The 24,585-nt window shown below is 43.7% G+C and overlaps 1 protein-coding gene across 2 annotated transcripts in view; it reads right to left on the bottom strand.

The window, feature by feature from the left end:
- Nucleotides 1-465: 465 nt before the first annotated feature.
- The window catches only part of STX16 (syntaxin 16), a 29,858-nt gene continuing 5,738 nt past the window's right edge, over nt 466-24,585 (bottom strand). For both annotated transcript variants that reach the window (XM_069751235.1, XM_069751237.1), the window contains exons 2-8: nt 15,398-15,505; nt 13,906-14,046; nt 13,668-13,830; nt 13,305-13,396; nt 6,663-6,806; nt 3,507-3,587; nt 466-3,090 (exon numbers count right to left, since the gene is read on the bottom strand). In XM_069751235.1, the coding sequence (XP_069607336.1) occupies nt 2,986-3,090; nt 3,507-3,587; nt 6,663-6,806; nt 13,305-13,396; nt 13,668-13,830; nt 13,906-14,046; nt 15,398-15,505 (834 nt within the window). In that variant the 3' untranslated portion in view covers nt 466-2,985. The remainder of the gene's footprint in view (nt 3,091-3,506; nt 3,588-6,662; nt 6,807-13,304; nt 13,397-13,667; nt 13,831-13,905; nt 14,047-15,397; nt 15,506-24,585) is intronic.

Here is a 24,585-nt window from a genome sequence, read left to right on the forward strand (position 1 = left end):
CCAGAATTACCTTCTCAGCAGTTTGCACTTCCGTAGCTTTCCTATGGGATCAGAGAAGTCAGCAGCTATCACTCCCACAAGAGCGAGTGAGTCTGGAGCGCCCATTACCCTTATTGCTGGTCACTTTTGGTGGGTACCAACCACTGAATACTGGACACAACCAACATGGGCTTGTGCTTTGTAAATGTCCTGACCATCACAATTTGGTCAAAGTGACCACATCCTTACCCCTTGCTCATTGTTCCTGATTACAACACATCTACTTCAAGAAAAAAACTGTTCACTTGGCGTGAAATAGATTCCATTACTTGAGCAGTGATAATGTCCTTCACACTACCAATTTTAATCAATATCCAATTATTGGAGTTAAAGTGCTCGTCTATACTGCAGATTTCCACAAATTGCCACCCAGCACCTGCCCTTGCAACATGGACTGACATTAAGTAAGAGAAAATACACATGGACGACAATCACTCCAACAGTTTAATGAGAGAAATAAACGAGATGATAAAAGAAGAGGCTCCGAGAACGATCCCGCGAACATTAGGGGCATGCACTCTGCAGGGCACTACTCCCGCTATGCACTGAGGATTTCATCATCTTGTACATTTTTTTTTTTTTTGCTACACGGAACATACAGCAGCTTTTCCCAATAAAATAGGCTTGTTACCCCCCTCAATACTTACAGTTTTATAAATTACAAATATACAGACATCTCATCACCACCTTTATGGGTAAAGCCACAAACTGATCCAGAAATGGGAGTCACCATTTTTTGGTTTAGGATTTGCAGCCACAAAGAGCAGATGTGAAAATGACAATGAAATGCAAGAAAAGAAGCAACAACTGTCCGAGTCTGTGCTCGTCCTGCCCATGATAAATAATAATACATCTCTTATATCACCGTATTTACACTGTGTCAGAACTGTCACAAGTTTGGATAATTCTAGAATCTAATGCAAGTTGCAGGCAGAGGCGTCGGGTGACCGCGCCAGGGCAGGGGGTGACCGCACCAGGACAGGGGGTGACTGTCTTCAATGCCAGGCTGACAGCTACCAGGGAACGTCCTCATTTTCACATTAGTGCCAAATCGTGAATGAGCCATCAGGCTGGTCAATCTAGCGCACATTTAATCAAAACTGGTATGCAAAAGTCCAGACTTTATAAATCAAGGCTTGTGGGTATTAATTGGACACCATTTTTAGGTGATCCAATGGTTATGGTATTCTGCCAATCAGATATGGGGGCGGGATTAAAGATTAGCTGGACCGTCCTGCACATGAGACCTAGTCTGCATTGATAATCTGCTGCTCATAAAACAATGATTGTAGTGAAACTACAGCACACAGCCTAATAAGTGACACAGCTCTGGAATCAGGCTCTCTTGCCCTATATTATGTTGTTCTCAGATTAAACTGAAACCTGCTGATAGATTCCCCTTCAATGGGTCTATCTGGGCACAGATTATTTCAAATGTATGACAACGGTCCTTTGAAAGAGAAAAAATCCTGCACCTATGTGAACAGTACTAGGTAAAAACAGGGACCAAAATAATATATAATGGACAATAGAGTTGGTGAGATTTGTTTCACCAGACCAGCGGCCAAGTAAGTAGCCTGTGGTCACTGGGCCACAGCCCTGGGAACCACCTCCAACTTGACAATATCCACGACTGCTCTTTTCATTGGCCGGTCTGGTGTGACATCACATGTATGTATGCCACAAGGATGACGCCACGGCTGCCTGGCTAATCAAAAGAAGAGTCACGGATGGTGTCAGATAAGAGGCGGTTCTCAGGGCTCCATTCCAGTGACCATGGATTACTGACATTCTATAGGTCTGGGTTCTGCAAAGTGATTTGCATAATTTACATAAATCTGGTGGATTATCGCTACAATGTGCAATCACTGAATGATCCTTGGCGAGTCCTCTGGGACCCCCACATATCCTGAGATTGAAGGGGCCACAGTGTTGCTTCCACTTCACAGTTTTCCCCCATAGACAGCGGGGGAACTTTTCAGGTGAATAGAGGCGGCTGCAGCTCCTTGCACAGTTAGGTGACCAAGGAACAAACTATTGAAGAAGCATTGCCATCCTTTCCTTCTCAGGATCCGGAGAGGTCCCAGGGATGGGACCCCCCAATGGTCAATTTGAAAAAGGAAAATAGTTTTTTAATAGGAATCTGTCAGGTTGGTTTTCCCACTGATCGGCGTTTGCTATTGACTATGGAAGTCACAGTTTCGGCAACTGGTACAGATACAAAAGTCTCAGGTAAAGGCCAAGTAGGGTGGGGTGCAGGAGTATTAATCCCACCTAGGCTCAGGGGCCCATAGACCACTACTCCACAAGATTCAGAGTAGTGCTGACCCCAGCACCTCTGACACACCATACAATTACATGGTCCATATTGGAACAAGTTGGTCCGATGTGACACTTAACAGTTTGTAGTATGTAGTAGTGATGACCGCCATACTGCGAGCCTGCCCAGTATGACACAACATGTTTGGGATCCTCCATTCCAGTCCCAGGTAACAATAACCAAAGGAGGGTCCCAACATCACTGTAACATCCGAGAAAAAAACCTCTCCAACACAGTAATTCAGATTAGCTACCCCCCATTACCCAGCGCTCGCTCTAGGTCAGTCCTCAGACTGCACTCTTTCCATCTGCTCCAGAAGTCGGGTCAAACAATAGTGTTCTTTTCAAGCAGATTGTGCAAAATTGTAGCCCACCATCATTGCTTTGGTCCATACTCCATTGTATGAAAACCCCCGGTAAGGATCAGAAATCACAGCAACCAAGTCAAAGAGACATTGAGTTTTTCGATCAGAAACTTCGGTGTTAAAAAGAACTTCAGCTTCCCGTCAGAAAAAAAAAAAAATTAAATAATCATTTTGATGAACACATGGGAAGGCACGAGGGAAAAAGAAAATAACCCTCTGAAATCACAGGAGTGTCCGAACTAACAAAGGAACGGAATATGGCCTATTTAGACTTTACACCAATGAGCACAACGATTAGAACAATCACAAGGACAAACAGAATTAAAATGGCGACCATCTTGCGGTTCTTCTTCTGGTACTGCTCCGCCTGTAAAACAAGAAGACGACATGGGATAAAGAGAAGTACAAAACAATCCAACAAGGGACATATGGGGGCTTCTCCCACCTCCTGCTCTGCACAGTCAATGGTGCAGACCGCATGGAGTTACTGTCACACTACAGCACACAGACGGCATGAGGACAATTGTTGTGTATGCTCTCTAGAAGCAGCAACCACTAATCATTTGTCACCTTATGTACTGAGGTCATATGACATGGTAGATTTTTGCTATACAATCCACTTCCCTTCTGCGCTTCACAGACTTTTTTGAGTGAAACAAGCAAGACCGAGAGGAAAAGAGCAAGAGGAAGAAACTGTATGTTGTACATTGTCAGAATACTGTGATGGGAGACATGCGGAGGAAACGTAACATGGGTGGCATTAATCACTGGAGAGGCACTCACCTTCTGCAAATGTTTTAACCCCTCCTCTGTTTTAACACAGGACTGCTCAACATTGTAGTCAATCCTGTCAAGAACTGTGCCCTATAACAAAACAAGAACAAGCTTAGGAGAAAAAAAAGAAGATGGGCAAGTGTCATGGCCACCATAAAAAATAAAAACAACCATAGGAAAAAAGCAGGATCCCTAAAATATAACTTTTAATAATTAACGTTTAAAAAAGTATTCCAAAATTGGAGACAAGTAGCAAAAATACAAATATATATATCATAGGGGAAAGGAGGATATGTACCAATAATATATTCTGTTGGGCCCTATAAATACACTAAAATGACCCCTACCTGACAGTGGAGGTTGGCACCCTAAGTTTCAGCGGCAGGCGCCCCCACTACACGGCGGCTTGCACTCCTGTCCCTACAAATCAGGGAATGTTGGCCATCACAATGGAATAGAGCTACTGTATATGCAATACCCTATATAAATAGACACTATGGTTATTATTGGTGACTCATAATGTATATACATTTCTCCATAAGTGGTATAGAACGCGGAGTTTCTTTGCTTTTCCCTAGTAACACTACAGAACAAATGAGACAAGTCTATAATTTGACACCTTATATGCCTACACATTGATATTTTGGTATAGAGGGGATATTACTCCCTAGTGTTCCCCATTTGGGAGCTGAATAGAGCATTCATCATTGTGGGACTTACTTGCTCTATTTACCACTGATATATACATTTTTTATACCATTTGTACCTATAGACTATTTTCTGGGTATAAAGGGGATACGATTTCCTATTTTTCTCCCATTTGGGAGGTGTTTAGAGCATTTATTATTGTGGGAAATACCCGCTCTACTTATTATTTAATTTTTCATTTTTTATTTTGTAATTTTTTCTGGTTTTTTTTCACGTGGGTAATGGGTGTATTGGGACACATTTTTTGATCATAGGGATTTGTAGGGACAGGAGGGCAAGCCGCCGCGGAGTGGGGGCGCCTACCGCTGAAACTTAGGGTGCCAACATCCACTGTCAGGTAGGGGTCATTTTAGTGTATTTATAGGGCCCAACAGGATATATTATTGGTACATATCCTCCTTTCCCCTATGATATATATATTTGTATTTTTGCTACTTGTCTCCAATTTTGGAATACTTTTTTAAACGTTAATTATTAAAAGTTATATTTCAGGGATCCTGCTTTTTTCTTATGGTTGTTTTTGTCGAATAGGATCTTGACGTATTTGTTTTTGGTGGATCACCATACAAAATAGTCACGAACAAACATTTTGGAAAAAAATCATCCATTTCATTAAAGGGGTTATCCAGAACTATTTATTTTGTTTTACTATGGGACTATAAAAAAAAAAAAAACCCAAAAAACAAAAAGGCAGGGAGTAGCTAACAGAAGCAACTACCTGTCTGTTCGACCCACCACCAGCTCAGAGCAATTTAGCTGCTCCATGTCAGCAGAGTAGTACCGTATTTTTCGGACTAAAAGACGCACTTTTTCCCTCCAAAAAAAGGGGGGAAAATGGGGGGTGCGTCTAATAGTCGCAATGCAGGCTTACCTAGGTGGCAGAGGTGCGGTGGCAGAGGTCCGGTGGCAGAGGTGCGGTTGCGGGGGTGTGGCGGCAGAGGAGGCGCAGTAAGCGGGGTCCCTTTCCCCGGTATGGTGATGCAGCAGGCCCGGTATGCAGCAGAGCCGGGTGAATCCTCTTGTTATCAGTGGTGGCGGCCATTTTCCGGAGGCCGCGCGTGCGCAGATGGAGCGCTCTGCTTCCCGGGGCTTCAGGAAAATGGCCGCCGCGATCTCCATCTGCGCACGCGCGGCCATTTTCCTGAAGCCCCGGGAGCAGAGCGCTTCATCTGCACACGCGCGGCCTCAGGAAGATGGCCGCGCCCACCGATAACAAGAGGATTCACCCGGCTCTGCTGCATACCGGGCCTGCTGCATCACCATACCGGGGAAAGGGACCCCGCTTCCTGCGCCTCCTCTGCTGCCACACCCCCGCCACCGCACCTCTGCCACCTAGGTAAGCCTGCATGGTACGCCAGGGACCTCTCTCACGCCGCACCTCCTCATCCCAGCACCTCCTCATCCCAGCACCTCCTCATCCCAGCACCTCCTCATCCCAGCACCTCCTCATCCCAGCACCTCCTCATCCCAGCACCTCCTCATCCCAGCACCTCCTCATCCCAGCACCTCCTCATCCCAGCACCTCCTCATCCCAGCACCTCCTCATCCCAGCACCTCCTCATCCCAGCACCTCCTCATCCCAGCACCTCCTCATCCCAGCACCTCCTCATCCCAGCACCTCCTCATCCCAGCACCTCCTCATCCCAGCACCTCCTCATCCCAGCACCTCCTCATCCCAGCACCTCCTCATCCCAGCACCTCCTCATCCCAGCACCTCCTCATCCCAGCACCTCCTCATCCCAGCACCTCCTCATCCCAGCACCTCCTCATCCCAGCACCTCCTCATCCCAGCACCTCCTCATCCCAGCACCTCCTCATCCCAGCACCTCCTCATCCCAGCACCTCCTCATCCCAGCACCTCCTCATCCCAGCACCTCCTCATCCCAGCACCACCCCACCTTGCCTCCTGTGACCCTGCTCTGCCACCGCCATAAGATACTGTAAATTCGGACAATAAGACGGACCCCCATGTTATAAAAAATCTTTTTTTCTGCAATTTTCACCCCAAATTTGGGGTGCGTCTTATGGTCCGGTGCGTCTTATAGTCCGAAAAATACGGTAATTCCTCTTCTGGGCTGCTCTGGTGATGGACATGACGGCAGACATCATGCCGACTGCAGCCGGCTCCCTGCAGTTAGGTAGCGGAGAGCGGGCTGTCAATCAGAAGGATGTCAGCATCCATTCCCGTCAACAGAGCAGCCCGGATGAGAAGCCACTGCTTTGTCAATGTGCTGTCCGCAGCATCTGCTGAATCGCCGGCAGGAGCGGTCTGTAACTGCTTTGCGCCGGCAGAGATCAGCGCCAGGCCCAAAGGGCAGGTAGTTACTAACTACCTATCTGTTAGTTCTTAGGCCTATAGGAAACAAGTAAAATAAATATTAGTGCATAACCCCTTTAAACCTTGAGTCAATGTGAATGAGCATCATAAGACAACAGGGAAAATGGGCAGGTGCCTACCTGTTCCACCACCATGGTCGCAAGCTCCCTGAAGACCTCATTCAGGTCAGAGATGGACTGTACGATCTGACGGATCTCCCGTTCCCGCTCCTCCACAATTAGTGTATTCTGCTGCACTAGAACCAGCTGGTCATCTGTAAAACCCTGAGCACCAAACAGAAGACACGTCTCAAGTCCTTCATCAGCAGAGGGTCACTTCCAGAGATCAGCTCTGCCTAGGATCACAGGGGCTGTATATTCACCTATAAATACTTCTTCCAATGAATATCTCAGTGACACTGAAGAAGTTAAGTAATGATGTGAGACTTTTTGGAGAAATTATGTATTTAACAAAATAATAAATTATATTTTATTTAATTTCTCTGAATAACCACAGCGTTAAGAGTAAAGGATAGATGCCTGTGATAAGACAGGCAAAAAAAAGTGTACAAAACTTAAAAATATCTTGTAGGACAACATATAAAAAAAATTAAGAAGTTAAATGGCCGTGTGTGGACAATTGCGAAATGGTGTCTGGTCACTTAAAAACAAACACCCTGGTCCTTGTGGGTTGAAAAAAATATATTGTAGAATTATGTATTCAGGGTTAAAATGGATCTTTCTCTAGCTGTATACATTCTTACATAGATCCTTTATACCAGATAGGTCTAGTGTACGTACTTTGAATCCATGTCAAAATGACTGTGGAATCCTGATCTTAAAATTAATATTTTAGGATTCCAGACCTATGCTAATATCCAGCTGGAAAACGTTCAAGAAGGATTTTCAATGTAAGAACACCAGCCTCATTGGGTCTAATATCTACAGGTGCTCCTCACAAAATTAGAATATCACCAAAACGTTAATTTCAGTTCTTCAATACAAAAAGTGAATCTCACATATTATATAGAGTAATTACCAACAGAGTGATCTATTTCAAGTGTTTTTTTTTCTGTTAACCCCTTCATGACCCAGTCTATTTTCACCTTAATGACCTGGCCATTTTTTTGCAATTCTGACCAGTGTCCCTTTATGAGGTAATAACTCAGGAACGCATCAACGGATCCTAAAGATTCCGAGAATGTTTTTTTCGTGACATATTGGGCTTCATGTCAGTGGTAAATTTAAGTCGATTATTTTGCGTTTATTTGTGAAAAAAATGTAAATTTGACAAAAATTTTGAAAATTTCACAATTTTCAAATTTTGAATTTTTATTCTGTTAAACCAGAGAGTTATGTGACAAAAAATAGTTAATAAATAACATTACCCACATGCCTACTTTACATTAGCACAATTTTGGAAACAAAATTTATTTTTGCTAGGAAGTTATAAGGGTTAAAATTTGACCAGCGATTTTTCATTTTTACAGCAAAATTTACAAAATCATTTTTTTTTAGGGACCACCTCACATTTGAAGTCAGTTTGAGGGGTCTGTATGGCTGAAAACACCCAAAAGTGAAACCATTCTAAAAACTGCACCCCTCAAGGTACCCAAAATCACATTCAAGAAGTTTATTAACCCTTCAGGTGTTTCACAGCAGTGGAAGCAACATGGAAGGAAAAAATGAACATTTAACTTTTTAGTCACAAAAATGATCTTTTAGCAACAATTTTTTATTTTACCAAGAGTAAAAGGAGAAACTGGACCCCAAAAGTTGTGGTCCAATTTGTCCTGAGTACGCAGATACCCCATATGTGGGGGGTGAACCACTGTTTGGGTACACGGCAGGGCTCGGAAGGGAAGGAGCGCCATTTGACTTTTTGAATGAAAAATTGGCTCCAATCTTTAGCGGACACCATGTCGCGTTTGGAGAGCCCCCGTGTGCCTAAAGATTGGAGCTCCCCCACAAGTGACCTCATTTTGGAAACAAGACCCCCTAAGGAACTTATTTACATGCATAGTGAGCACTTTAAACCCCAAGGTGCTTCACAAATTGATCTGTAAAAGTGAAAAAGTACTTTTTTTTTTTTCACAAAAATGTTTTTTTAGCCTCCATTTTTTCATTTTCACATGGGCAACAGGATAAAATGGATCCTAACATTTGTTGGGCAATGTCTCCTGAGTACACCGATACCTCATATGTGGGGGTAAACCACTGTTTGGGCGCACAGCAGGGCTCAGAAAGGAAGGCGCGCCATTTCACTTTTTGAATGTAAAATTAGCTCCAATCGTTAGCGGACACCATGTCGCGTTTGGAGAGCCCCTGTGTGCCTAAACATTGGCGCTCCCCCACAAGTGACCCCATTTTGGAAACTAGACCCCAAGGAACTTATCTAGATGTGTGGTGAGCACTATGTGCTTCACAGAAGTTTATAACGCAGAGCCATGAAAATAAAAAATCTTTTTTTCTTTCTTCAAAAATGATTTCTTAGCCCGCAATTTTTTATTTTCACAAGAGTGACAGGAGAAATTGGACCCCAAAAGTTGTTGCGCAGTTTGTCCCGAGTATGCTGGTACCCCATATGTGGGGGTAAACCACTGTTTGGGCACACATCAGGGTTTGGAAGGGAGGGAGCACCAGTTGACTTTTTGAACGCAAGTTTGACTGGAATCAAGAGTGGCATCACGTCGCGTTTGGAGACCCCCTGATGTGCCTAAACAGTGGAAACCCCTCAATTTTAACTCCAACACTAACCCCAACACATCCCTAACCCTAATCCCAACTCTAACCATGACCCTAATCACAACCCTAACCCCAACACACCCCTAACCACAACCCTAACCCCAACACACCCCTAACCACAACCCTAACCACAAGCCTAACCCTAACCCCAACACACCTCTAACCCTAATCTTAACCCCAATTCCAACCCTAACCCTAATTCCAACCCTAACGTGCCCACGTTGCGGATTTGTGTGCGGATTTTTCCGCACCATTTTTAAAAATCCGCAGGTAAAATGCACTGCGTTTTACCTGCGGATTTCCAGTGTTTTTTGTGCGGATTTCACCAGCGAATTCCTATACAGGAGCAGGTGTATAATGCGGCGGAATCCGCACAAAGAATTCACATGCTGCGGAAAATACAACGCAGCGTTTCCGTGCGGTATTTTCCACATCATGGGCACAGCGGATTTGGTTATCCATAGGTTTACATGGTACTCTAAACGTGATGAAAAACCGCTACAATCCGCAGCGGCCAATACGCTGCGGATTCGCAGCCAAATCCACACCATGTGTACATAGCCTAATTCTAACCCTAATGGCAACCCTAACCCTAATGGCAACCCTAACCCTAATTGCAACCCTAACCCTAATTGCAACCCTAACCCTAATTGCAACCCTAACCTTAGTTCTAACCCTAACCCTAGTTCTAACCCTAACCCTAGTGGAAAAATAAAAATAAATACTGTATATACTCGAGTATAAGCCGAGATTTTCAGCTCAAAAAAATGGGCTGAAAGTGCCCCTCTCGGCTTATACTCGAGTCATGGAAGGCGGGGGGGGGAGCGACCCCTGTCAAATACTCACCTGCTCCCGGCGCTCCTGACGCAGTCCCTGCATGTCCCACGGTCTACAGGCGCGGCAGCTTCTTCCCCTGTTCAGCGGTCACTGGTACCGCTCATTAAAGTTATGAATATGGACTCCACTCCCATAGGGGTGGAGCCGCATATTCATTACTGTAATGAGCGGTGCCACGTGACCGCTCACTACAGGAAGAAGCTGCCGCTCCTGGAGACGTGGGACATGCAGGGACCGCGCTGGGAGCAGGTGAGTATGTCATATTCACCTTTCCACGTTCCACCGCTGCCTCGTCTTCCGCGTCCTCTGCAGTAACTGTTCAGGTCAGAGGGCGCGATGACGTATTAGTGTGCGCGCCGCCCTCTGCCTGAACAGTCACTGCGGAGAGACGGGATGCTGAGGAGCAGTGGGCAGCGACGAGAGGGGAGTATGTCATTTTTTTTTATTTTTTTTTTAGTGCAGCAGCAGCATTACATGTGGCACAATGCTATATGGAGTGTCTATGGGGCCATAAAGAACTGCATGGAGCATTATATGGAGGATCTATGGGGCCATAACTGCATGGAGCATTATATGGGTCATCTATGGGGCCATAACTGCATGGAGCATTATATGGGTCATCTATGGGGCCATAACTGCATGGAGCATTATGTGGGTCATCTATGGGGCCATAACTGCATGGAGCATTATGTGGGTCATCTATGGGGCCATAACTGCATGGAGCATTATATGGGTCATCTATGGGGCCATAACTGCATGGAGCATTATATGTGTCATCTATGGGGCCATAACTGCATGGAGCATTATATGGGTCATCTATGGGGTCATAACTGCATGGAGCATTATATGGGTCATCTATGGGGCCATAACTGCATGGAGCATTATATGGGTCATCTATGGGGCCATAACTGCATGGAGCATTATATGGGTCATCTATGGGGTCATAACTGCATGGAGCATTATATGGGTCATCTATGGGGCTATAACTGCATGTAGCATTATATGGAGCATCTATGGGGCTATAACTGCATGGAGCATTATATGGGGCATCTATGGGGCCATAAAGAACTGCACGGAGCATTATATGGGTCATCTATGAGGCCATAAAGAACTGCATGGAGCATTATATGGGGCATCTATGGGGCCATAAAGAACTGCATGAAACATTATATGGAGCATCTATGGGGCTATAACTGCATGGAGCATTATATGGGGCATCTATGCGGCCAAAAAGAACTGTATAGAGCATAATATGGGGCATCTAAGGGGCCATAACTGCATGGAGCCTTATATGGAGCATCTATGGGGACATAACTGCATGGAGCATTATATGGGGTATCTATGGGGCCATAAAGAACTGCATGGAGCATTATATGGGGCATTTTATGGGGCCATAATGAACTGCATGGAGCATTATATGGGGCTCCTGATTCAACATGGATTTTCAAAAACACTTAACCTACTGATGTCTCAATTAATTTTACTTTTATTGGTATCTGAGTAAATGCACTCAATATTTGGCTGGGGCTCCTTTTGCATCAATTACTGCATCAATGCGGCGTGGCATGGAGGCGATCAGCCTGTGGCATTGCTGAGGTGTTATGGAAGCCCAGGTTGCATTGATAGCAGCCTTCAGCTCGTCTGCATTGTTGGGTCTAGTGTCTCATCTTACTCTTGAAAATACTTCATAGATTCTCCATGGGGTTAAGGTCAGGTGAGTTTGCTGGCCAATCAAGCACAGTGATACTGTTGTATTTAAACCAGGTATTGGTACTTTTGGCAGTGTGGACAGGTGCCAAGTCCTACTGGAGAATGACATTTCCATCTCCAAAAAGCTTGTCGGCAGAGGGAAGTATGAAGAGCTCTAAAGTTTCCTGGTAGACGGCTGTGCTGACTTTGGTCTTGATAAAACATAGTGGACCTACACCAGCAGATGACATGGCTCCCCAAACCATCACTGATTAAGGAAACTTAACAATAGGTGTTAAGCAGCTTGGATTGTGGCCTCTCCGCTCTGCCTCCAGACTCTGGGACCTTGATTTCCAAATGAAATGCAAAATTTACTTTCATCTGAAAACAACATCTTGGACCACTGAGCAACAGTCCAGTTATTTTTCTTCTTGGCCCAGGTAAGATGCTTCTGGTGTTGTCTATTAGTCATGAGTGGCTTGACACAAGGAATGCGACACTTGTAGCCCATGTCCTGGATACGTCTGTGTGTGGTGACTCTTGAAGCAATGACTCCAGTAGCAGTCCTCTCCTTGTGAATCTCCCCCAAATTTTGATTGGCTTTTTCTTAATCCTTTCCAGGCTGCGGTTATCCCGGTTCCTTGTGCACCTTTTTCTACCACGCTTTTTCCTTCCACTCAACCTTCCATTAATATGCTTGGATACAGCACTCCGTGAACAGACAGCTTCCTTAGCAATCACTAATGATGAGCGAGTGTACTCACTGCTGCGTTTTTCTCGAGCACGCTCGGGTGACCTCAGAGTATTTATGACTGCTCAGAGATTTAGTTTTCATCCTGGCAGCTGAAAGATTTACAGCTAGTAGCCAGCCTAAGTACATGTGGGGGTTGCCTGGTTGGCAGGGAATCCCCACATGTAATCAAGCAGGCTAATACCTGTAAATCATTCAGCTGCCAGGATGGAAACAAAATCTCTTAGCAGTCATAACTACTCGGAGGTCACCTGAGCGTGCTCGGGAAAACCCGAGCAATGAGTACACACTGGCTCAGCGCTAGCAATGACCTTTTGTGGCTTACCCTCCTTGTTGAGTGTGTCAATGACTGCCTTATGGATATCTGTCAAGCCAGCAGTCTTCCCCATGATTGTGGAGCCTACTGAAACAGACTAGGGGACCTTTTTTAAATGCTTAGGAAGCCTTTGCAGGGGGTTTTTGTTAATTATTTTAATTTACTGAGATAATGACTATTGGGTTTTAATTGGCTGTAAGCCATAATTACCAACATGAACAGAAATAAAAACATGAAACAGATCACTCTGTTTGTAATGACTATAAATTATATGAGTTTCACTTTTTGTATTGAAGACCTGAAATAAATTAACTTTTTGATGATATTCTAATTTTGTGAGAAACATCTGTATTTAATATCTATAGTTAGTACAGTGAAGCCTGGTGACAGATTCCCTTTAAATGCTTCAAAAAGAATTCTGAATGTGACTCAAGATGGCCCTTACCCTATCATATAACGTATTGTCCTCTCCATCGTCCATGAGGGGAACAGAGGTGTCAAAGAAATGCTTTGATCTTTCTTCCCGATTCTTTATTCCTGCAAGGGAAAGAGAGGTTAATGTTGAATCACTTAAGGCGCAGGTAGATTGACCATACAAATTAGACCAAAATGTATGGACCGGCTGGCGGGTCACTCAACCCAAGCGTGACAGCTTCATATAATCCTATGAAGACGTAAAACTCAGGACAGGAGACCTGCTGGCAAGTCCCTGCACTGTGCTCCCACCTCTAGTCTGATATACATGGTCGTCCGACTGCACCCTAATGATCTGACTACATGAGGCTCAGATCCTCCTAGCAGCTCTTACTTTTGAGATAATCAGACTGGGCATGTCTGAAGTTTGTGGAGAGGTCCTGGAGAGACTGTGCCAGTGAGGAGACCACATTACGTAACACGCGCTCCTCCTGCTCTGTGCAGTTCCTTGCTCGACTCTGTAAGGCCTGCACTGCCCTCTGACACCGGTGGAACATCTACAAGACAACGTGCCCGGTAAGAAAAGGACAACAGAAGGGTATACGCCTGTGTGTGATAATCCTGCCCTGTACCTGCGTGACCTCCTGGGTGGTGATTTCGATGGCGTGCTCCTCCTCTGTGCTGTCATCTAATGTAGGTCGGTTTAGGTGCTTGTCATGCAGGCTGGCCAGTTCCTTCATCTTTTGTTTAATACGTGTGACGTCATACTGGATCTGGGGCAGAAGGTGTGAGAAGGTGTTAGGGGCTTACTGCTGGAGGCAGCGTGAATGGCATTATTTAATGGGGGTGTAAAACCCTTTAAAAAAAAATGGTTTGGATCTTAAAGAGAAGCAGTGTTACATGTGCTAGATATGAAACAAAAAAAATTGACAATATTTTTTCTTCATATCATGATCTTTATTAAAAAAAGGGGAAAAAAAGCAATCTTGCAATTCTCACACTAGACATGGAGGATTTTCTTTAAGCTTATCGGTCCTGATTCATCAAGACTGATGTTGTTCAGGCCAGTATTGATGACATGCGCTGGGTCAGACGCTCCCCATTCATGAGGAGGTGCACAGATCTTTATCAATCAGATGCGTCTGACAGCTGTCATGCATCTCTGTGTGCACCTCGCCAGCCATCCGACTCCAGTCCCTGCTGGAGTATGATTTATAGTGTAGGGAATGCCGACGCTCATCATGAATTTGACCAGTGCCGTTGCTGTGCCCATTCCACCTATTTTTTTATTTTTAAAGCTGGGCTCGGTTGTGAGAATCACAAAAGTTGCAAAATTTTAGTGCAGCCACAAGTTGCGCCAAAATGATGCGACTTTTCAAAGCATTTAAGCCAGAATACTGGCAATAAAGCTTTGATGAATCCCGCTCATACTTTTTGTCCTTGCTGGAAGAGTTTTCAGTAGTTTCATCAGAGGCAATAATACATAACTGGTGACTCCAATGAAATACACAGCTGATAACACAGGGTCCAACAATCACAATAGGCGATGTCACAGCTCCCCTCTCTCTTCACAATAACCTTTGCACATGCTCATTAGATGCTTCAATATAATAGAGTAAGCATCTGTTCATTGTGGCTAATGTATATGTGGATTTCCTGAAACAGGAAGTTAAGAGTCTAAAACAGCCCTAGTGGCCAGTATGGAAACTGCAAGATGTCATTTTTACTAGTTTGTAATCTGAAAAAATTAAATATTTAACACAAAATGTTAAAATTTATATTGCAAGTCATTTTCTGATGATAGCTTCCCTTTAAAATGACAAATTTGAGGAACCTAATAGGGCTGTCATCACCGACCTTGGTCACCCACCTTTCCTTGTTTTCTGGTTCCTGACAGTATGGCTGCAAACCCAACCACTCAGGTGCCAAGGAAAGCTGGGTGACAACCTTGCAATGTCATATTGGTGGTAAGTTGGATTAACAAACTATACTGGAGAAGATCAGAAGTCGGATTTATATTGGCTGTAAATCTGATTATTTTAGGGAACATTATGGGTAAGTGATGACGATTGTGGAACTATTAGACGCATTTCATTGAACCATATGTGATCGTTTGTATCTTACTTCTTGCACGCCATCCACCCATTTTGGAGACAGTCGTCTGGTGACTCCGATGGCAGCTTCTGGGTCCAGACTGATGTCTGACACCAAGGCCATACGATCATCTGCCAACTAATAAGAGAAGAGGACATGGTCAAGCATGGGCAGTAATGCACGGCAAAACAAGAAGCCTGATGCTCGTCAGGCCCTAACATACATATAGATCTGATGGACCCTGACTCAGCCTTAACGCTGAAAAAATGGAAGATATAATAGCAATGAAAGTCTAACCGACTGGATTTGCTACAATGAATTTAATTAAAAAAAGAATGATGCAAATCTGTGAATAGTCGGATTAAAAATCTACCATTTTTGTGTATACAAGTCCTAGGCAAAACAATGTGTTTCCATGGTTACAGACTATAAACAAACCCTAGGAGATCAGATAGAATATCAATTAAAATGGAAAAATTAAACACCCACATAGAATTTGGATTAGGTGGGGGAGACTGTACCTCATCGAGCTCCTGGATGGGCATTCAGTGGGCGCAGGCAGGGGGACAAGAGAGAGACAGAAGAGAGACAGAACACAGATCATCAGTGCTGATTAATGGCAATCACCGACACTACTGATTCTTGGGCTGAGACAGAAATCTTTGATTTTCCATGCAGAACGAGCAGAGAGATTCCCCCAAATCTTTGTTAGAAGCCGAGTAACTATTCACGGTTCACAGAAGTGGTCACCCATCTTACCTGGCACCCTGACCAGGCTTTGCCCATTACCCAGAAAGCATCAGCATATCTACAGACATAGTAAGTTCTATTTCCCAGGAAGTCTGGTAACCTATCAGTATGTTTTGTTCTTGTTCAGATTTGGACCCACAATCCCTGTGCTGCAAGCAAACGAGCCACCCTGGCAGAGGTGCCTTTCAGGAATCTGGTAAAGTGCCTTCTCTTCCCCTCTGGCCATACTGGTTACCAAACAGCCTGCCTTATAAACGGATACTGCAAAGATAACAATTTTTAGCAAGACGTATGTATGAATGATCATCATGTCTACATGACAGGTGATAAATGTACCATCACTGGAGGTGCAACACCTGGGACCCTTATCGATTGCAAGGGGTCCGAAAGTCACTGCATGAATGGGGAGGTAGTGCACATGCGTGACCCCGGCCCATTCATGGGTAACATGTGCACAGTGCATGCACTGAAGTACTGACCCATCCTGCATCTCCAGTGCTGTTCCGGTCCTCTCGTGCACAGCTTTGACTTCCCAGCTCAAACATCGTCTCATCAGCTGCTTTCTCATTGTAAGTCTATATGAGGATCATAAGCGTAAACTGAGAAAATGCCAAGTGAGCTGGCCTGTCAGTACTGCGGACACAGGGTGAAAAGGACCAGAGCATCAGTGGAAACGAAAAAAGGGGGTCAAAAGAGGATTAAAAATGCTTTAACCTCTTAAGGACTTTTGCGCTTTTTTTTTCCTCCCCTTTTTCCAAGAACTATAACTTTTATTTTAGCATCAAAATACCAGTATGAGGGTTTGCCTGTTTGCAGAAACCATTCATTTTACCATGCAATGTATTGGAAAAAAATTCTAAGTGCAGTGGAATCGCGGGATCAAAACCGCATTACTGCAATTGTTTTAAAAATTGTTACACATTTTTTAAAATTCAGAAAACACAACTTTTTTTTGCTTGTCACTTTTTTCCCCGAAACCAGTAATGTTTTTATTACATATTACAATATTTTGGTTGAAGGAATAGTGTGATGCCTTGTTTTTTTGTTTGGCGAGCTGAAGTTTTTACTGATGACATTTTGGGGTAGATACATTTTGAGTGCTTGTTATTGCATTTTTATAAAGGAGTGGTAGCGACCGAAAAGCCATAGTTCAGCAATTTAAATTTTTTTTCCTCTTTAAAGCTTTCTACAGATCGCCTTAATTTAATACCTTGATTGAACTTTTACAGACATGACAATGCTAATTATGTATATTTTTTCATATTTTTTTTACTTAATGGTGGAAGGGGAGGAAAGAGGTGATGAGTAATTTTTTATTTTTTTTGTTTCAGTCTCCTTAGGGGACTTGCATCTTATCATTCGATTGACTATTCAATATACTGGAATATAAAGAAAAAAAATATCACTTTTCATAGAAGTACGGTCAATATCATAGCGGGTAGGGGTGGGGCTGTTAGGTCAAACCATCAACACCCCACAATCACATCACGAGGTAGCAAATGGGCACATGGAACGGCACGCTCCAGGCCGCGTGCTCTTAATGCCGCTGTGAGAGATTGACAGCGGCATTTAACAGGTTAAAAGCAACGGACCTAGCTCTGGTCCTCTCATGGTTAGAGGTACTTAATGGTGGAACACAACCAACATCTGATGGAAATAGTGCAGGCTCAAATCCTGAGCCCGCTCCTGAGAAACTTTGGACATGTACAGTGCTCGTCGTTAAGGAGTTAAAAAAGAAGTTATCCTGACGAAAATGCTTCATTTTGGATATAACAGTGTCTGTAAAGACAATATATTAAGCAATCACATTTAACCCACCAAATTGCTCCTTCTGTGCTCACTGTGCCTACCACACAAAAGATCAAAAAGTGACATGTACCCTAAAATTGTACTAATGAAAACTCACCCCACATAAAACAAACCCGCTTATAGCTTCACCAATAAAAAATAAAAAAAAAGTAATCTCAGAGTATGACACAAAAAGGAATGGTTATTTCTTCCAGTAATTATATTGTGTAAAACAAAACAAAAAAAACAAACCGTATACATATTTGGTCTTGCTGTGATTACACCCCACCACAGTATAAAGGTAACATGCTAGCTATATACAGTGGGGAAAATAAGTATTTGATACATTGACGATCTTGCAGATTTTCCCACCTACAACGAATGGAGAAGTCTGTAATATTTATCATAGGTACACTTCAACTGAGACAGAATCAAAAATAAAATCCAGAAAATCACATTGTATGATATTTACATAATTAATTTGCATTTTATTTCATTAAATAAATATTTGCTACAATAGAAAAACAGCACTTAATATTTGGTACAGAAACCTTTGTTTGCAATTACAGAGGTCAGACGTTTCCTGTAGTTCTTGATCAAGTTTGCACACACTGCAGCAGGGATTTTGTCCCACTCCTCCATACAGATCTCTGGATCTTTCAGATCTCGGGGCTGTCACCGGGTAACATTGAATTTCAGCTCTCTCCAAAGATTTTCTATTGGGTTCAGGTTTGGAGACTGGCCAGGCCACTCTAGGTCCTTGAAATGCTTCTTACAGAGCCACTCAGTTGCCCTGGGTCATTCTCATCCTGGAAGACCGAGCCACGACCCATTTTCCATGCGGTTACTGAGGGAAGGAAGTTGTTGGCCAAAATCTTGCGTTACATGACCCCATCCATCCTCCCCTTCAATAGTCATTCAGTCCTCTTTACAAAAAGGCACCTCCAAAGTATATTTCCCCCAATATGCTTCACGGTTTGGACAGTATTCTTGGGGTTGTACTCATCCTTCTTTCTTCAAACTTGGCAAGTGGAGTTGATACCAAAAAGTTCTATTTTGGTCTCATCTGACCACTTGACCTCCTCTGGATCATTTAGATGATCATTGGTAAACTTCAGTTTGGTCTGGACATGTGTTGACGTAAACAGGAGGATCTTGCGTGCCCTCCAGGATTTTAATCCATGACGGTGTAGTGTGTTACTAACGGTAATATTTGAGAGAGTGGTCCCAGCTCTCTTCAGGTCAGCGACCAAGTCCTCCTGTGTAGTCCTGGGCTGATTCCTGACCTTTCTCAGAATCATTCTTACCCCGCAAGGTGAGATCTTGCATGGAGCCCCAGACCGAGGAAGCTTGACAGTCATCTTGTGTTTCTTCTATTTTTGTTTTAATAATTGTGCCAACAGTTGTTTCCTTCTCACCAAACTGCTTGCTTATATTGTCCTGTAGCCCATCCCAGCCTTGTGGAGGTCTATAATTTTGTCCCTGGTGTCCTCAGACAGCTCTTTAGTCTTGGCCATGGTGGAGAGCTTGGAGTGTGATTGATTGAATTTGTTACCTGTATAAAGAACACCTGTCCACACACTCAGTGGTCTGTGAGAGCCACAATTCTTGCTGGTAGGTAATCAAATACTTATTTCATGCAATAAAATGTAATTTGATAATCAAACAATATGATTTTCTGGATTTTTAGATTCTGTCTCTCAGTTGAAGTGTTCATATGATAAAATTACAGACCTCTCTGTTCTCTGTAGGTGGGAAAACTTGCAAAATTGGCAGTGTATCAAATACTTATTCTCCCTAATAGTTTTGTTTTTGCACACCAAATTGAACAGGAGCTTGCAACCCTCTGCCTTACAGTTTGACACTGCTATACGAGGAGCTTTGCCTCGGCAGTAAGGGAGGAGAACAATGAAACTAGAGTTAGCAGAGAACGAACAGTGACCTCCAGCCATACGGCCTGCTTCAGATCAGTGCTTACAAGTTCTAAGGGTATGTGTCCACGTTCAGGATGGCTGGTGCTTTGGACGGAGTGGAAAACTCGCTCCGCCGAAAGCGCCGCCCCCTTCTGTAGACGCGATGATTCCGGATATGTTCATTGCATACATCCGGAATCATCATACCCCACACATAGGGCCCTGTGTTTTACCTTGCGGCGGCGCAGCGTTGCCGCAAGGTAAACGGACATGCTGCGCTCTAAAAAGACGCGCCGCATGTCCGGAAACGCAGGGCCGCCGGTGCGTGTTCGCACGCATAGTGGAGACGGGATTTCATAAAATTCCCTGCACTATGCTGTAACATCTGGACGCTGCGGATTGAACGCTGCGGCTCTACGCAGCGTTCAATCCACAGCTATTCTGGATGTAATATGGCCCGTGGACACATACCCTTATAGAAAAAGCTTGGAAACACTGCACAGACTGCAGCAGTGGCCGGTAACCTAGGTAGTGAATAGTGATGAGCGAATAGATTCGGATAAATGCTTATGCAAATAGCTATATCGGAAACCCGGATACCTGGAGCGCTCCCGATATTCAGCTGTTTAGTTACATGTGTCACAGAGCTGTGACAGTAACAACACATGCACGGAGAACCTGTGTGTTGGGTACTTGTCACACAGCCGCGACACATGCAACTGCAGAGCCGAAGAGCTGATCAGCAGGGGCGCTCCAGGTATCTGGGTTCCTTATCCAAAGCTATTCGCTCATCCCTAGTAATGAACAGTGAAAAATAAAATAAAAATTTGCTCCATAAAAATGTCAAAGTTCTTTGTTTATTCAAGCAATTTGCAATTTTACCCATTTGAGATCGTGATAAAAAAACTTTAATAAAAGTTGCCCAATAAGTTTTATGTATCCTGAAATGGTGCCACTGAATAATTCAACAGATTCAGCAAAATACTAGCCCTAACTTGCCTACGCCGATGGAAAAAATAAAGAGGAAAATGACGATGAGTTAACAAAAGCTTAACCGTTTAAGAGTTAAGGTGCACAGCCGATTCACAAAAGGTCACCATTGTGCACTCAGAGAGTCGCATAATGACATCTGTCAACAGCAGCTTGTAGAAGGGTTTCAGACTTTTCCCCACAACTCTCGGGACAGGCCTGGGCACATGATCTAATACCCTTGTGAGAAATAAGTGGGAAAGGCAAAAAAAAGTGTAAAAGAAAATTAAAACCTAGCTGGCAAAGACTACAGATTTCACATCTACTAACTATAGAGATCCAATAGGAAGGGAAAGTGACGGCGATTGTAAGTCATCATACATAGGACCATGTCACTTGGCATCTCACAACTGGGTGGTTGATAATTGTCCTGTTAATAGTTCTCAGGCTATATTAACACTGCATATGAGTCCCCGTCATAGAATGCTTCTGTGCATGAAGCTCCTAAAATAAACTGATGAACCCCAGTACACATACAGGCATCTGTTCTTATGAACAGTGGTGATGTAAAATACTAACTAAAAACTCGAGGTATGCCCGTGGCCTTATAGTTCCTGTCCATATACTGGATAGGGGGCTCTCATACTGGGCTGCGGTGTGGATCCATGCTTCCCTATCAAGCTTGTTGGCAGACATCTCTAAAAGCTAGGTGAGAAGTTATTTTAACCCCTTCACCACCGTGGGGTTTTCTGTTATTGAGTTTCCGTTTTTTGCTCCCCTCCCTCCTAGAGCCATAACTTTTTAATTTTTCTGCCAATATGGCCTTGTGAGGGCTTGTTTTTTGTGGGACGAATTGTACTTTTGAACAACATCATTGGTTTTGCCATATAGTGCACTGGAAAACAATTCAACGTTTGGTGAAATTGCAAAAAAAAAAAAAAGTGCAGTTCCACAATTTTTTTGGTTTTGCTTGTTACTTGCTTCAATAGCCTCCATGGGAGACTAGAAGCTGCGATCATACGATCGCTTGTCCTACACACAGCAAGGCTTCAGCCCTCATCTGTGTAGCAGAAATGCTCACTTGCTATGAGCTCCGACTGCTGGGCGGCGCTCATAGCATTCCGGAAATGATGACCACAGGGGTCTGCTGCAGACCCCAAGTCGTCTTGGCAACCCATGGTCTTGGCACAATCCTCTAAATGCCGATGTCATTGATTGACAGCTGCGGGTGGATTGCGATTCCACCCTTGGCTGTTAGGGGCACATGTCACCTGACGTGCAGGAAAAGTTGAGGGCTCATCGCTAGCAGCAAACAGGAGGAGGCCTCGTTAGAAGTAAATATACACCTAAGGTTTTAAAGGGGTTAATATAAGGGGGGATAGTTGCTTTCCTCTATCATATAATTGTATAGTAATTTACATAAAGATGATCCAACCCAAAATGCAGATCACCACAGAAAGTCCAGAGCAGACACCGAACCAGCAGGGAAAATTTAAGAAGGTTGTCTGGGACTTTCTGAAGACAGACTATCCTTCCTAAAAGTCGTGACTATCCGATCGGTTGTGCTCTGACACCCAACATCTGTTTCCTGGCAAATTGTAAACACTGTACAGAGCGTGGAAACAGCAACTCGGCACTGTCAGATCACGTTCACGTCAATGACAGCAGAACTGCAGCATCAGAGAACAGCCATTATACAGCGCAAATCTTACTCTACTGATGGACGTCACACCCTCACAGGTTTTATTTTTTATGATGACCTTATCCTAAGGAAAGGTCGTCAATATTAAAATTCTGGACAACGTTTTTAACATCTTAGGCTGCAAAATAGTGAGCACAGCTCTGGAGTATAAAATAGGTTTCAACTTAGGATCAGTACAGGATAAGTAATGTAATGTATGTACACAGTGACTGCACCAGCAGAATAGCGAGTGCAGCTCTGGAGTATAATACAGGATGTAACTCAGGATCAGTACAGGATAAGTAATGTATGTACACAGTGACTGCACTAGCAGAATAGTGAGTGCAGCTCTGGAGTACAATACAGGCTGTAACTCAGGATCAGTACAGGATAAGTAATGTATGTACACAGTGACTGCACCAGCAGAATAGTGAGTGCAGCTCTGGAGTATAATACAAGATGTAACTCGGGATCAGTACAGGATAAGTAATGTAATGTATGTATACAGTGACTCCACCAGCAGAATAGTGAGTGCAGCTCTGGAGTATAATTCAGGATGTAACTCAGGATCAGTAATGTAATGTATGTACACAGTGACTCCTCCAGCAGAATATTGAGTGCAGCTCTGGAGTATAATACAGGATGTAACTCGGGATCAGTACAGGATCAGTAATGTAATGTATGTACACAGTGACTCCACCAGCAGAATAGTGAGTGCAGCTCTGGAGTATAATACAGGATGTAACTCGGGATCAGTACAGGATAAGTAATGTAATGTATGTATACAGTGACTCCACCAGCAGAATAGTGACTGCATTTCTGGGGTATAATACAGGATGTAACTCAGGATCAGTACAGGATCAGTAATGTAATGTATGTACACAGTGATTCCACCAGCAGAATAGTGAGTGCAGCTCTGGAGTATAATACAGGAGGTTATAAGGATCAGTACAGGATAAGTGACGTAATGTATGTACACAGTGACTGCACCAGCAGAATAGCGAGTGCAGCTCTGGAGTATAATACAGGATGTAACTCAGGATCAGTACAGGATCAGTAATGTAATGTATGTACACAGTGATTCCACCAGCAGAATAGTGAGTGCAGCTCTGGAGTATAATACAGGAGGTTATAAGGATCAGTACAGGATAAGTAATGTAATGTATGTACACAGTGACACCACCAGCAGAATAGTGAGTGCAGCTCTGGTATATAATACAGGATGTAACTCGGGATCAGTACAGGATAAGTAATGTAATGTATGTACACAGTGACTCCACCAGCAGAATAGTGACTGCAGCTCTGGGGTATAATACAGGATGTAACTCGGGATCAGTACAGGATAAGTAATGTAATGCATGTACACAGTGATTCCACCAGCAGAATAGTGAGTGCAGCTCTGGAGTATAATACAGGAGGTTATAAGGATCAGTACAGGATAAGTAATGTAATGTATGTACACAGTGACTCCACCAGCAGAATAGTGACTGCAGCTCTGGGGTATAATACAGGATGTAACTCAGGATCAGTACAGGATCAGTAATGTAATGTATGTACACAGTGATTCCACCAGCAGAATAGTGACTGCAGCTCAGGAGTATAATACAGGATGTAACTCAGGATCAGTACAGGATCAGTAATGTATGTACACAGTGACTGCACCAGCAGAATAGTGAGTGCAGCTCTGGAGTATAATACAGGATGGACCTCAGGATCAGTACAGGATAAGTAATGTAATGTATGTACACAGTGACTCCACCAGCAGAATAGCGACTGCAGCTCAGAAGTATAATGCAGGATGAAACTCGGGATCAGTACAGGATAAGTAATGCATGTACACAGTGACTCCACCAGCAGAATAGTGAGTGCAGCTCTGGGGTATAATACAGGATGTAACTCAGGATCAGTACAGGATCAGTAATGTAATGTATGTACACAGTGATTCCACCAGCAGAATAGTGACTGCAGCTCAGGAGTATAATACAGGATGTAACTCAGGATCAGTACAGGATCAGTAATGTATGTACACAGTGACTGCACCAGCAGAATAGTGAGTGCAGCTCTGGAGTATAATACAGGATGGACCTCAGGATCAGTACAGGATAAGTAATGTAATG

Source organism: Ranitomeya imitator, chromosome 2, assembly GCF_032444005.1.
Source record: "Ranitomeya imitator isolate aRanImi1 chromosome 2, aRanImi1.pri, whole genome shotgun sequence".
Classification (NCBI taxonomy): Eukaryota; Metazoa; Chordata; class Amphibia; order Anura; family Dendrobatidae; genus Ranitomeya; species Ranitomeya imitator.